The following is a 13,257-nucleotide window of genomic DNA, read 5'->3' as shown; positions in this document are numbered from 1 at the left end:
TGATGGTGTTATTGGTGATGGTGTCATTGGTGATGTGTTATTGGTGCTGTGTTATTGGTGATGTGTTATTGGTGATGGTGTTATTGGTGATGGTGTTGGTGGTGATGGTGATGTTGTTATTGGTGATGGTGCTGTTGTTATTGGTGATGTGTTACTGGTGATGGTGTTGGTGGTGATGGTGCTGTTGTTATTGGTGATGTGTTACTGGTGATGGTGTTGGGGGTGATGGTGATTTTGTTATTGGTGATGGTGCTGGTGTTATTGGCGCTGTGTTATTGGTGATGGTGCTGGTGTTATTGGTGATGGTGTTGGTGGTGATGGTGATGTTTTTATTGGTGATGTGTTATTGGTGCTGGTGCTATTGGAGATGTGTTATTGGTGCTGGTGTTATTGGTCATGGTGTTGTTTGCTGAGCGGGCCTTTCTCACAGCGAGCCAAGACACAACACAAGGAGATGAAGAAGAAATGTTCCAGCAGCTGAATAAACCTCTGCACATGTGCTTCCTGTGAACGTGCCCTTAAACTAAGCCCCGTTCCCCAGCAATGAGACACGGCGCCTCACTGACCCTTTCTTTACTTTACATCCACTCCTACACCGAGAATCACCATGGCAACACCACATAGTCTGAACTTACATTCTCTGCCCACGATGCTGATTGGCTCCAGGTCCTGGGGGAACGGCGTGGCTCCTGAGGACAGCTGAGGTAAGAAGGCAGCTAAGGTGAGAGCCAGGACAGCTGGCAGGACGGGCGGAGGCGAGCCGGGCGTCAGCCTCATGTTGGCAGGAGATGAGACCTCAGCAGAAACACATGGCCCACAGCACGCTCACCTCCCACCTGAAAGGAGACGCAGGGTTATGAGGGTGAGCATATCTGAGAGAACATTGAGTCCTGACGGAGCTCAGAGCAGAGATGAACACATTAACCCTTTACATCATGTTCAGCCGACAGTCAGGGCAGCTGCAACGTTTAAAGGTGGAACTTCTGATTAGCATGCAACGCCTCGTGTCAGTGCGGCGATGTGATTGAGTGTCGGCTGAATGGCGGAGATGTGAGAGTGCGCGCACACACACACACACTTTAAAAAAAGAGGTAGAAGGAGTCAGAGAGACGGACAGAGGGAGGGAGAGGAGGCGGAAACCCGGGGCTCTGACCGCCTACCAAAGTCTGTCACAGGTCACCGAGCACAATTAAAAACCTTCGCCTGCAGCGAGCAGAACGCCTCGCTCCACCCGCCATGACTCCGGGCCCTGAAGGCAACATCACCCACTGAGGTTAAAGGTCAGGATGTGACTGAACTGAGACCTGTCTGAGTGAAGCGTCAAACTCACACTGAGCTCAGTCACAGCTCTGTGTCACCCCGACATGATGAGAAGAATTTAATTTGTTTATTTATTAAAACTAATTTCATCAGAATCAGAAACAGAAATATTTGACTGAACCCTGAGAGGAACTGTGAATTGTGAGCGTCCCTCTCATGTTAAGAACACAGAATCATGAGCAGTAAGAAAAAGGGGATGAAACAGAAGTTTGTAAATATAAAGTCATAAAATAAAATTATGCTAAAGAGTTTAACTCTGGTGCTTAAGACGTTCACAATAAAAATATCTTCACTGTCCTGAGACTGAGAGTGTGTAAAAATATACAAATAATTATATCAGAGTAGGCGAAGGTTATACCAGTAGTTTCTGACCTGGAACAATAAATCAAGGTCTCCACGAGAGAAAAATACTTGTGTTTCTGAACACCTGATGCCAAACACACACACACACACACACACACAGAGGACAAACAGACTTCGTGAACACATTAGATGAAGATGCCAGAAAACAATGGACCGCTTGTGACGCGTGATGTCACAGAAACAGAACAAAAACAACTCTGACGGCTCATCGTGCAGACGTGTTGGAGCTTCGTCCACCTGCAGGAACTCAGAGTCACAGAGTACTAACGCTAAGATTCAACCAACACTGGACACTGAGCTCGACACAACAACCATCAGAAGATAACACAGTCCATCACCTACTTCCTGTTCATAGATCTGCGTCCATACAGCGCTGCTGAAACCAAGGCTTCTGTTCCATGCTTAAACACCTGAACCCCTGTGTGTGAAGAGAAGAGCTTCTGCAGATCACTCTGCTCTNGCTGCTGAAACCAAGGCTTCTGTTCCATGCTTAAACACCTGAACCCCTGTGTGTGAAGAGAAGAGCTCCTGCAGATCACTCTGCTCTGTGTGTGTGTGTGTGTGTGTGTGTGTGTGTGTGTGAGTGTGTGAGTGTGAGAGTGTGTGTGTGTGTGTGTGTGTGTGTATGTGTGTGAATAATTAGCAGCTCTGGTGGTCGTCGTGCACTATTGGTGATGTGCACATTTGTTAGAGCTCTGAGGGAGGGGCCGGTGACAGATTGGGGGGGGCAGAGGGATTTGTCATAACAAACTTGTGACTGCGACGACCTGCGCTCTTCACCAACTTATTCAGGGCAGCGTGTCCTCTGCGGGGGTTCTTCCAGGCAGGCGTGTGTCGCCCGGCGGTGAAACCGGGCCTCCTGGTTTTAAGTGGGAGCAGAACTTTAAGCCAACAGAGACGTGAACTGTCATCAATATTGATAACAGTCTGCTTCATTGAGATGCAGCGCAGAGAGCTGCATTTAGCAATGAGGTCAAGCGACGATCACAACGCCATAAATCGCGGGGAGTGGGCGGCTGTCTGCTTCTGTTTACTTTGTGAATTACAACAGCTTGTGTGGCCGGCCCGAGGCGATACACCAGGACAATATATCTGATGGATTAGCATCATATGGAGGTTTTTCTCCTGCCGAGGAGGACAGCCAAACAGATTATGTTTCAGTGGTGTCGCTGCGAGAGACAAATCCCCTCAGATGTCACAAACATTCAGGGCAGAGCAGGAAGAAGTTTCAAAAACAAAAGAGACGCCGTGAAAAGAGTCTCAAATACAGACGAGGTTACAGCATCACATCACCGCGACGGAGGGAGGAAGAGACCGCTTACTGACAACCTGCTGCTGAGGCAAAGGAGCAGCCAGGACAGTGTAAGGATGATGATGATGATGCAAAACAAGATGACCACAGTGAGTTCCAGACCTGATGAAGACCCCTCGTATCCAGGAAAACTCAAGCTAACACTTCTTACTACGAGCAAAGATTCAGACTCTGATGAGTTCATTCTGATCCAAACTGAGTGAAGTCACAGAGTTCACTTTAACTTCATGATGACACGTTAACAGCGTGATGGCACGTTAACAGCGTGATGGCACGTTAACAGCGTGATGACAGGACGAAGGGATGACAGAGGAGGCCAAACACCTGATTGTTAGTCTTGTAATGTCACACTGAACAGATGAACGTGTTGTCACTGACACAATGTGAGACACAACAAGCTCCTGTGGAACTGGTTGGTCTGAAGTGTTGTGGCCCTCGGCCATTTTCCACACAGGAACCAGTAGGCTCGACAACACTGACGCTCAAACATCAACATCGACAGTCGTCTGACAGAGAACACAGATCAGACTGAGTCAGCATCTTTTACTGTAGGAATTATTTCACTGTTATCGACACAGTCACTTCACAGACACATTTCATTAACGATGTTTGAGGCTCAGAGGGACGTAAAGAAGAATCCAAACAGTTTCAGTCTGGAGGTAAATCTCACATTTCAGTTTCACGTGTTCTGTAGTTTGTTTTTGAAATATGAGACCAAACCTTCATGCTGGATGGATTTATGTGCTGACATGAAGTAAGTCTGTCAGATTCTGACAGTTGAATGTTCAGTCACATCCTTCATTGTATTTATGTGCTCGATAAATAAACTTTAAATCATAAAGTAATTAATCTGACGCAGCAGAATTAGCTGTGTGAAGACGACATTTCCTCCACGTTACACACATCAACATGTTGGTGCAGAGTCAGTGCAGCTCGGCTCTGCCTCTGTCCAGAGTCATGTTTTTTATCTGTCCCTCAAAAGCATCACACACACACTTCCCAGACATTTTAAGATAAGCTAACTGCTAAAACTGACTGCACGAGCTTGTTGGACATTTCTGCTGCTGACGTGCACGAGGTGATACAGGTGATGTTTTGATGAAGCACAGCAGCAGATTTAATAAAGGAATGTATGTTGACTCACTGCAGACATGTTAGGATCTTCAAACAGAGTCCAAAACAACATATGTTCAAAACTCTTCCAAATTACTGTGTTTTTCCCAAACCTTTTCCAGGCCTGGAAAACAGTTTTTCTAGTTTCATCATTTTCCAGGAATTTTCATGAATGTGGAAACGCTGATTAAAGATGCGACGACTGATTCATGACATCAGCTCACACACTGTTAACCTCTTTCAACAAAGTATTTCTGATTCTGATTTTTTTTTTTTAATGTAACCTTCAAAAGGAGCCACAGTGTCACTGTACACACACAAGCACGCTCGTCATAGTTGCACGTCAGTCTCAAACAAATAGCTCTACAGCTCTGCGTTTGACCTTTTCAGCTGGAGTGGACGCAGCAGAAACACACCTCCCGTGTTTACCTGCCACACTAACGTGTCAACAAAGCGTGTCCCCGGCGGGACGGTTAATTTGAGCCAACACAGAGTCTAATCAGTTAATGAGTTGGTGCGCAGCCTGAGGAGGGAGTGGACGGCTGATGAGCTGACAGCTGTCGGAGGGAAATAAGCCTCTGCTTATCTCATCTCATGTTTGCTCTCTGTGTTCTCCGTTTGGATGGGAGGGCTTGGATCATTTTGTTTTTAATGAACTGGACTCGTTAAGCCATCTGGGAGACGCTGGCAGTTGGGCCTCTTTGGAGGAAAGGGGTTTCTGGGACGCTGGCGGTGCATTGATTATGTGACATTCATTTGGATTAGCCGGCAGCAGCGCTGTGTCTGCGCATTGATAAGATGTTTCTACAGAGAAGTTCAGTGTCTCCGAGCCTTCAGCCGCCGTCAGGCCGAGATGAGACTTAAAGACACAGAGACAACGGTCTTTATTGGAGGGCAGGAAGTCATCTCAACTCTAACATCAACTCCTGTGAGTAAATCTGCCTGGTCAGGATTAACGGTCCCATAAAAACTCACTGTGAAAATACTAAATTCCACTTTTATCCTCATTCAGCTGCGTGGAAGCGTATTCACCTGTCCACTCTCGGGACGTCTATTTCCTGCCAACACCTGCTGCACACAGCGACCAGCGGAGCATAATGCTGATGCACAATCAGCCTCTAATATTCCCTGACCTCAGCAGAGCGTCGGGCGCTGAGGCTAATCCACACCACAGAATGGAGTTCAGCTCTCACCTGGCACCTCGGTGATATCTCTCAGCCCCTCGGCTGTGAAAGTCTTTAAGCCCCACGATCCTGCGCTCTGACACATTTGAGGTGCACGGTGGGCAGAATAATGAGCCAGCGTTTCCCCGGACTCCTCCATCATTTCAGACATAATTAGCCACGTTAGCCTCTGCTTTCTGCAGGCGTCACTAAACTGCTGCCTACAATAACAGCAGGAACATGGCCGCCACGCGATGAGTTAAGACAAGGTGGTCTGAGGACACAATGTTTATGGCCTGAGCACCAGGCGGTGCGAAGACCCAACTGAAAGCCAAAGAAATATTATTCTGATTTTATTTTTACTATTTCAACATATTTTTGTGCTGCTTGTCCTGAAACTTGGTACATTTATTAGGACTGGTGAAAACTGCAGTCTCATACAGGCCTTCTGACTGGGCGTGGAACATTGCCTCCGCAGTACCCCATAAAAGTTGCAGTTAAAGCCCACACCTTGAAATTTCACATTGGTGGACAAATGAATAATGCGCAGACTTACAAAAAAGTCTTTAGGAGCCATATCCTCAACCCAACAGGAAGTCAGTCATTTTTAATTTACTGTGCAATTTTTGTGCAGTTTTTAATTAAGTTTTCTAAAAGTCTTCAAGCAACAGAGACACAGACGGTGTGAGAGCAATAAGAGGACAAAAGTACCGACGCTGGACAAAAAGGACACTAGAAAGATGTTGTGTAACTCATACAAATCAACATATGGTGCGTTGGGTTGGAGCTTATAGACACACCAAGTTTCCTCAGCATCTCCATGACCTCTGACCTCACTGACCTGCTCACTCAGCAGCTGTGATGGAGGATATCTTAAAGCAGCTGCACACACAGAAACATTTCTCCATCAATATTACAGAATAATACCGTGGAGTCGATGTGTCTTTGCCTCAGCTGCATCTTAAAACCTGCCTGATGATTTTTGTTGTTGTCAAACTGCCTCATGGGAATCTGAAAAACAGCACATGACCTGAGACAGACACGTCATTGTTGAGACCTATTGTCCTCCTGGAAGGTTCATCAGACCACCGATCTCTGAGTAGTCTCATGATACGAGTCACACACCACATCAGCGTCTGCACAGAGCTGCTGTTCTCTCAGCACTCACGTCCGTCACACAGCTGACTCTGCAACAACAGGCCCAGCTGATATTCACACACATGATGGAAGAACTAAACTCCTCACCTGTTACTGACCATCAGCTCTGACCACCTCTGTCTGTCTGAAGACGCTCTGTCTTTTACCCAGCAGTCATTTCAACTCTGCACTCAGACAGCAGAAACCTTGCTAATTAGATTTCCACTGGCTGACCACGCAGATGGCGCTGCAGCAAATTGGACCTGGGATCAAGGAGCAGTGGGCAATAATTGAGAGACTAAACCCCAGAGGACACAGAGGTGGACCGTAAGGACGTGTCTTCAGCCCGCTGTATCAGGTGGACCGTAAGGATGAGTCTTCGGCCCGCTGTATCAGGTGGACCGTAAGGACGAGTCTTCAGCCTGCTGTATCAGGCGTACCGCAAGGACGAGTTTTCAGCCCTCTGTATCAGGCGGACCGTAAGGTCGAGTCTTCAGCCTGCTGTATCAGGCGGACCGTAAGGACGAGTCTTCAGCCTGCTGTATCAGGCGGACCGTAAGGACGAGTCTTCAGCCTGCTGTATCAGGCGGACTGTAAGGACGAGTCTATAGCCCGCTGTATCAGGCGGACCGTAAGGACGAGTCTTCAGCTCTCTGCATCAGGCGGACCGTAAGGACGAGTCTTTAGTCCTCTGTATCAGGCGGACCGTAAGGACGAGTCTTCAGCCCGCTGTATCAGGCGGACTGTAAGGACGAGTCCTTAGCCCTCTGTATCAGGTGGACCGTAAGGACGAGTCTTTAGTCCTCTGTATCAGGCGGACCGTAAGGACGAGTCTTCAGCCCGCTGTATCAGGCGGACCGTAAGGACGAGTCCTTAGCCCTCTGTATCAGGCGGACTGTAAGGACGAGTCTTCAGCCTGCTGTATCAGGCGGACCGTAAGGACGAGTCTTCAGCCCGCTGTATCAGGCCTACCGTAAGGACGAGTCTTCAGCCTGCTGTATCAGGCGGACCGTAAGGACGAGTCTTCAGCCCTCTGCATCAGGCGGACTGTAAGGACGAGTCTTCAGCCTGCTGTATCAGGCCTACCGTAAGGACGAGTCTTCAGCCCTCTGCATCAGGCGGACTGTAAGGACGAGTCTTCAGCCCGCTGTATCAGGCCTACCGTAAGGACGAGTCTTCAGCCCTCTGTATCAGGCGGACTGTAAGGACGAGTCTTCAGCCCTCTGTATCAGGCGGACCGTAAGGACGAGTCTTCAGCCCTCTGTATCAGGCGGACCGTAAGGACGAGTCTTCAGCCTGCTGTATCAGGCGGACCGTAAGGACGAGTCAGCCCTCTGCTAATTTCTAACCCTGGCTGCCATGCTGATATTTAAAATGCTCCACTCATAGAAAATCCACTGCACATCAAATCAAGCTCTCTGTAAACTAACAGCAGCCTCCCCTGTGATCACTGCAGCAGCCAGTGGAAAACATTCCTGACTGTTGTGACCGCAGACGGGCCAATCAAAAACAGGAGAGAACAAACCAAAGCAACTCAACTAACTTGTTAAACCACCTGAAAAAAAACCCACAATCTGTAAAACGATGAACATGTGAAGGCTGAGAAGAATAACTGATGTCAAATGTTGTTTCAATGCACAGACAGACTTGTACGTTAGCAGAAATGTAGCTCAATATGAAGCTAAAATCAGCTCTGTTGGTTCAAAGGTGAAAGTGTAACAAAATATTTTGTCCCTAAAACCAACGAGAGAAACACCGGTGATCTCAATATCAATCACAATATTTATAAGCATTATTTTGTCCATAATCGTGCAGCCCTATCAGAAGCTCCCGTTAAAAGCACCTTTAACAGGTGACTGCAGTTCATGAAGAGAAACAGCTTTTGGAGCCATTTGCAGCGCTTTAGTGTTTTTTATTTCAGAGGACAAAAACAGGTTCAACATTCACACTGATGGAACTCTGATAAAAAAAAATGACCATTAAATGTTCTTTCAGAGCTTTTCTGTGAGTCCTGATTTTAGCCAGAGCTTTTCTTTGTGTACTGAAGATAAAAAGGTGCTAAAACCATCCATTAGTTTGTGTGTATGGACGTGAAAAGCTTTGAAAGGAATAAATGGTGACTGTTACACCCAAACAGTAAGTCAAACACTTCCACACAGACGGAGCAGCTTTGATTCTTCACTCCAGTGTTACCTGTCGCTGACTGTGTAGAAACACTTGACACAGGCGACACATCTGAGCCGGCCTGCTGAATACAAACACGTCCTATAAAGAAGCCGGGGATTTCTGTACGTTTCAAAGGCCCTGCAGTGGCAAAAACACGGCAGCTCCAGGGGATCGCTGTGGCAACATTTTAAAAAGTCCATTAGCATGGCTGGTCGAAGAGGAGTGACGGCTGGCTTCTCGCTTTTTACCAAGAATAGAAAATCAATGGTCCCTGAAGTCCTTTAGCTCCTGGATTAGGATGTCAGTATAATGTAGTCTCATTCTCACAGTGAGCGCGCGGTGCTGGGGCAGGGAGAGGGCAACATGGCGTCCAGGATGAGATGTGTCTGTCAGGGGAGGTTGGGACCCTCTTTGCCATCAATGCCACTCAGTGTGCTCCCAGGGGAGAGCCGCTTTAACCTCAGAGCCCACACAGTTCAGACGAGTGACGGCTCGTCCCGTCGCAGAGGCCATCGATTGTCACCTCGTGTCAGACGACTCGACTCCGTCCTCGTCTGAGAATCCCCACAGATCCCAGCCGGCTTCAGACGGCAGCTTCAGTGGCAGATCTTTAGAGGCCTCATGTCAAAGTAAAACAAAGCTGACAGCAAGAGCCAACAAAAGTTCTGGAAACTGTCTGAGCGCCGCCACGATACGACCAACACCATCAGCTCTGAGAGGAAGGACGCAGATACTGGTGTCTCTCTGAACATCCAGAGCTCGATATGAATCCAAAGTGTTGGCATGCACCCCCGCTCGGAGCACGGGTATCACTGTGAGAGAAACGGAGCACTGCCTCCTCTCAGGACTTCTTTCTACAGACAGAGAGTTGGCCAGACTTCACACAGAGGGATCTTTGCTCGACTCAGACAGTGAGACGGTTCTCTGATCGATCTGCAAAACCGCTGCAGGCATCATCCATCAATTTCACGTCTGCTTGCAATGGGTGAAAAAAGCCCAGAGGGCGAGGAGTGGAAGAGAGCTCAGAGACGTTCGTCTGTTAATTATTTAGATTCATCTTTTAATTCCCTGAGCAGTCTGTGCTCCTGTCACTCAGAACGCACCTTCGGCCTCCTCCTCCTTATGACGAGTCTTACCTCAGGGTCAACCAATCACACGCGGCAGTTTAAAATATGCTGGGCAGCGATTGTGCTCTGCCTCATCTCTCTGTCTCCTCTTCATACATAAAAGTGAATGTTAACTACCCGCTTCTCCTCTCAATCTCTCCATCATCAATAATTCACAATGTTATTGAGAAACACTACCTGAACCCTGTATTGACAGAAATCCAAGCACTGTCATTCCCTCAAGGGCGTCATAATTGGATACCTCCCGAGGCTGCTGCTGCCTCCACATGCAGAGCAGGAGGGGAGAGCCGTCTGAGCGCTGTTGTTGTTTGCTGGATTCTCTGGCTTTCCATTTTTGCTTTTCTATTTCAGGGACTCGAATCTGACCTCAGAGCTGAAGTCAGACAACTTATCGACCAGAGGAAACCCCCCCCCCCGGGAACGTTTAGAGGAGGGTAAGAAAAGTGCCCTAATGTCACAGAGTGGACCTGGAAGAGGAAGAGCAGCTGTGTCTAAAGACAACAGCCCCTTTTACACTGCCTGTTCAGGGTGGGAATATCTCGCCATTGTGCCACTTTGCCGTTCTGTATAAAAGGTACAGTGACAGAATGGTGGGACAGAGTTGTCTCTCCTCTGAGCTGGGAACGGAGGTAGTAACAGCCGTGAAATAATGTGTGTATAAACAGGACGACTGGCAGGACGGGATCATGGACAGGACAGGTGTGACGTTTTGATGATGTGTTATGTGTGTGTCCAGGGGCGTAACACCAAATTCCAGACCCTATGCATAAGCAGTCTCTGGGGCCCCCCACCCTTCCTCCCTTGATCCAAGTCTCTCATGCAATTTGTGATTTTTTTTTGATGACAAAGTCATCTTTCTTTCTTTCTTCTCTTTTGGAGAAGATGTGTACGTTGGCACTCCAGAAGTAAAAGCTGACGCTCACCCAGCTGGAGTTGCATTTAGTTCAGGGGCGGACTAAACCATTTTGCACCTTTAGGGGTCAGAGGGGCCTCGAGGAGCTCTTACTATTATTTATACAAAATTCAGTCTTACAGCTGATCACTGAGAAATCAAATACTGCAACCAAACTTTCCTCCCGCTACTTCGCCCTGCATGCGACTCATCGCACGAGATTTAAAAAGTAGCTGTCGGCAGCTAACTCAAAGAAGAAGAACAGCGGCTGTTAGCAGTTAGCAGCTAACTCAAAGAGGAAGAGCAGCAGCTGTTAGCAGTCAGCAGCTAACTCAAAGAAGAAGAACAGCGGCTGTTAGCAGTCAGCAGCTAACTCGAAGAAGAACAGCAGCTGTTAGCAGTCAGCAGCTAACTCAAAGAAGAACAGCAGCTGTTAGCAGTTAGCAGCTAACTCAAAGAAGAAGAACAGCAGCTGTTAGCAGTTAGCAGCTAACTCAAACAGTGAGGTCCAGGAGCTCCTTACCCTCCAAGCAGAGGACGAGATCAGCCGCCACATAACAGGGACGGTAAATGATTGTTATTGACATGTGATGTCATTGTTATTGTTTATAAAGAGCTGCTGACACGTATGTTATATGTCACACTAGAGGCTGATGCTGTTGTGTTACATGTCACGCCTCTTTTGATTTCACATTGTCATCATGCTGTCTGACATCACACACCGGAGCCACATGATGCTGCCGTCATTTGGTTCTGTGTAAACATGTCTAGGAGGCGAAGGCACCATCTGTGTAAAAACAACTGTTTGTAAAAATGAAACCAACATCCCATAATCTGATGTGATGCAGAGTGAAAAATGAAGGACAGTAGGTGAAAGAATGAAAACCATCAGTGAGGACGACATGCAGTAAATAATAAAGGTGTGAGCAGGTATTTTAAAAGTTAAATCAATGTTGTGTAAACTCTCATCACAGAAACACAACCCTCTTGTTCTAACGCCGCCTGCTCTGACAAAACAAAGGAGGAGAGAGCAGATATCATCTCCTGTCCTACAACACTGTACACTGTGCCGTGCTGCCTGAGCCCGTCAGCATTCACACACAAGTGCTGACCTCCTGAAGGGCATGAAGAGAGCCACAGATACTCAGCAGAGCAGCCCCAACCAACAGATGCTAATAAAACACTTTGATGTTGTGAGTGGAGACAGAGGCCATGGAGTCTAGTTGTTGTCTCTGAGAGTGAAGCAGAGCTGCAGAATGAGAGTCATGTCAGTTCACTTAAAGGCTTTAATGATGTCTGCTGCTCTCCCTGCAGCTCTACAAACTATCTGATGCAGGACGGAGCACTAACGCTTTGTCTGCAAGCCTTTGAACAGACGAGGTTTTCCTACACATGAGAGTGCATGTAAACGCAACACAGCTAATTAATACTGTGTGTAGGGTTTCATCTGGAGGGTTGACTCAGTAAACTCCGTCTCTGCTGTCAGTGCACCAGAAAACATTCAGGAACAGAAAGAAAACGTCACGTCAGCAGAGCGGAGTCAGGCTGGACACGAGAATGAACAGCCAGTCACCAGAAACACATGTTGGCACTGGAAGTTTGTACAAACCACAGATATGTTATATTTCTATGTTTCATTAAAGGCCTGCACAATGTGAAAAAAAGATATAGCCATTATATATAGCCATGTGATTGAGATATGAACCATAATTTTAATGTTTGGTAGCAACTGGTCGCTCCTGTGTGTCCAGCAGCATCGTGGCACCAAAACTGTGTTTTAAGCCAAAACATGTTTTTTTTTCTTCACAATAACCAAGTAGTTTTGTGCCTAAACATAACTGCATGTTAACCACAGCATTCTGCCACATAATAATGTACAAACAATTTTTCTCTTTATAGCTGACATTTAAAATGATGAAGACACAAGGTGTGTAAACCAGACTTTGGTGTTTCATTTTCAAAACACAAATAATGAGGAAGATGTTGGGTTAAACACTGAGAATAAGAAAATAATTTAAATCCTACTCGTCAAACTTGAGGTTTGAAGTGAAATGAAACACCATCACTAATCTTGTTTACTGTATTCAGTGTCTGTGGTTTGCAGAGAGGAACATTTATCCTGGTGACTGGGTTGGAATTAAACCACAGCATCGTGACTTCATAACTAACCCTGAGTGGAAGCTTATGATGCTGCGGCGCTGTTATCTGTGCCTCAGCTTCACTGCTCAAATAAAAAGCAATCAACAGTACGGAGTGTAAAGGGCCGTTTAAACAGAGAGGAAACCATCAGGTAGCTGATTCCATCTGACAGCAGGGCAGTGAGGACGGCCACTGTGAGAGAATATCAGCACAACATACAGAGACAGAAACATCACCATCTGGACCGTCACATTCTCACACTGAGAAATATAAAGGGAAAGGTTTCCTGTAAATTCACCTGATGTGAGTCAGAGTAGCGATGTCACGATTATAGATTTTCTTGGTACGATTATTGTCAGAGAAATAATCACGGTTTTACGATTATCACGATTATTATGCATTAATTAATTTCACACTATAAATGTGTAAAATCACATGAACACTCCTCATAGATCTCTAAGTTTCATTTATTTCCATGCCAACATAACAAAAATAATACAGCAACAAAGAAAAGTAACCAAAAAG

At 46.7% G+C, this 13,257-nt stretch overlaps 1 protein-coding gene across 5 annotated transcripts in view; it reads right to left on the bottom strand.

The window, feature by feature from the left end:
- Positions 1–13,257, bottom strand: part of sema6e (sema domain, transmembrane domain (TM), and cytoplasmic domain, (semaphorin) 6E) — a 186,701-nt gene that overhangs the window by 70,688 nt on the left and 102,756 nt on the right. For all 5 annotated transcript variants that reach the window (XM_050045993.1, XM_050045996.1, XM_050045997.1 and 2 more), the window contains one exon: positions 636–836. In XM_050045993.1, coding sequence (XP_049901950.1) covers positions 636–777 — 142 coding nt within the window. In that variant the 5' untranslated portion in view covers positions 778–836. The remainder of the gene's footprint in view (positions 1–635; positions 837–13,257) is intronic.

This window comes from Epinephelus moara, chromosome 6 (genome assembly GCF_006386435.1).
Source record: "Epinephelus moara isolate mb chromosome 6, YSFRI_EMoa_1.0, whole genome shotgun sequence".
Taxonomy (NCBI): Eukaryota; Metazoa; Chordata; class Actinopteri; order Perciformes; family Serranidae; genus Epinephelus; species Epinephelus moara.
The sequence above is the reverse complement of the archived record's forward strand: the minus strand, read 5'-3'. Positions and strand labels throughout refer to the sequence as shown.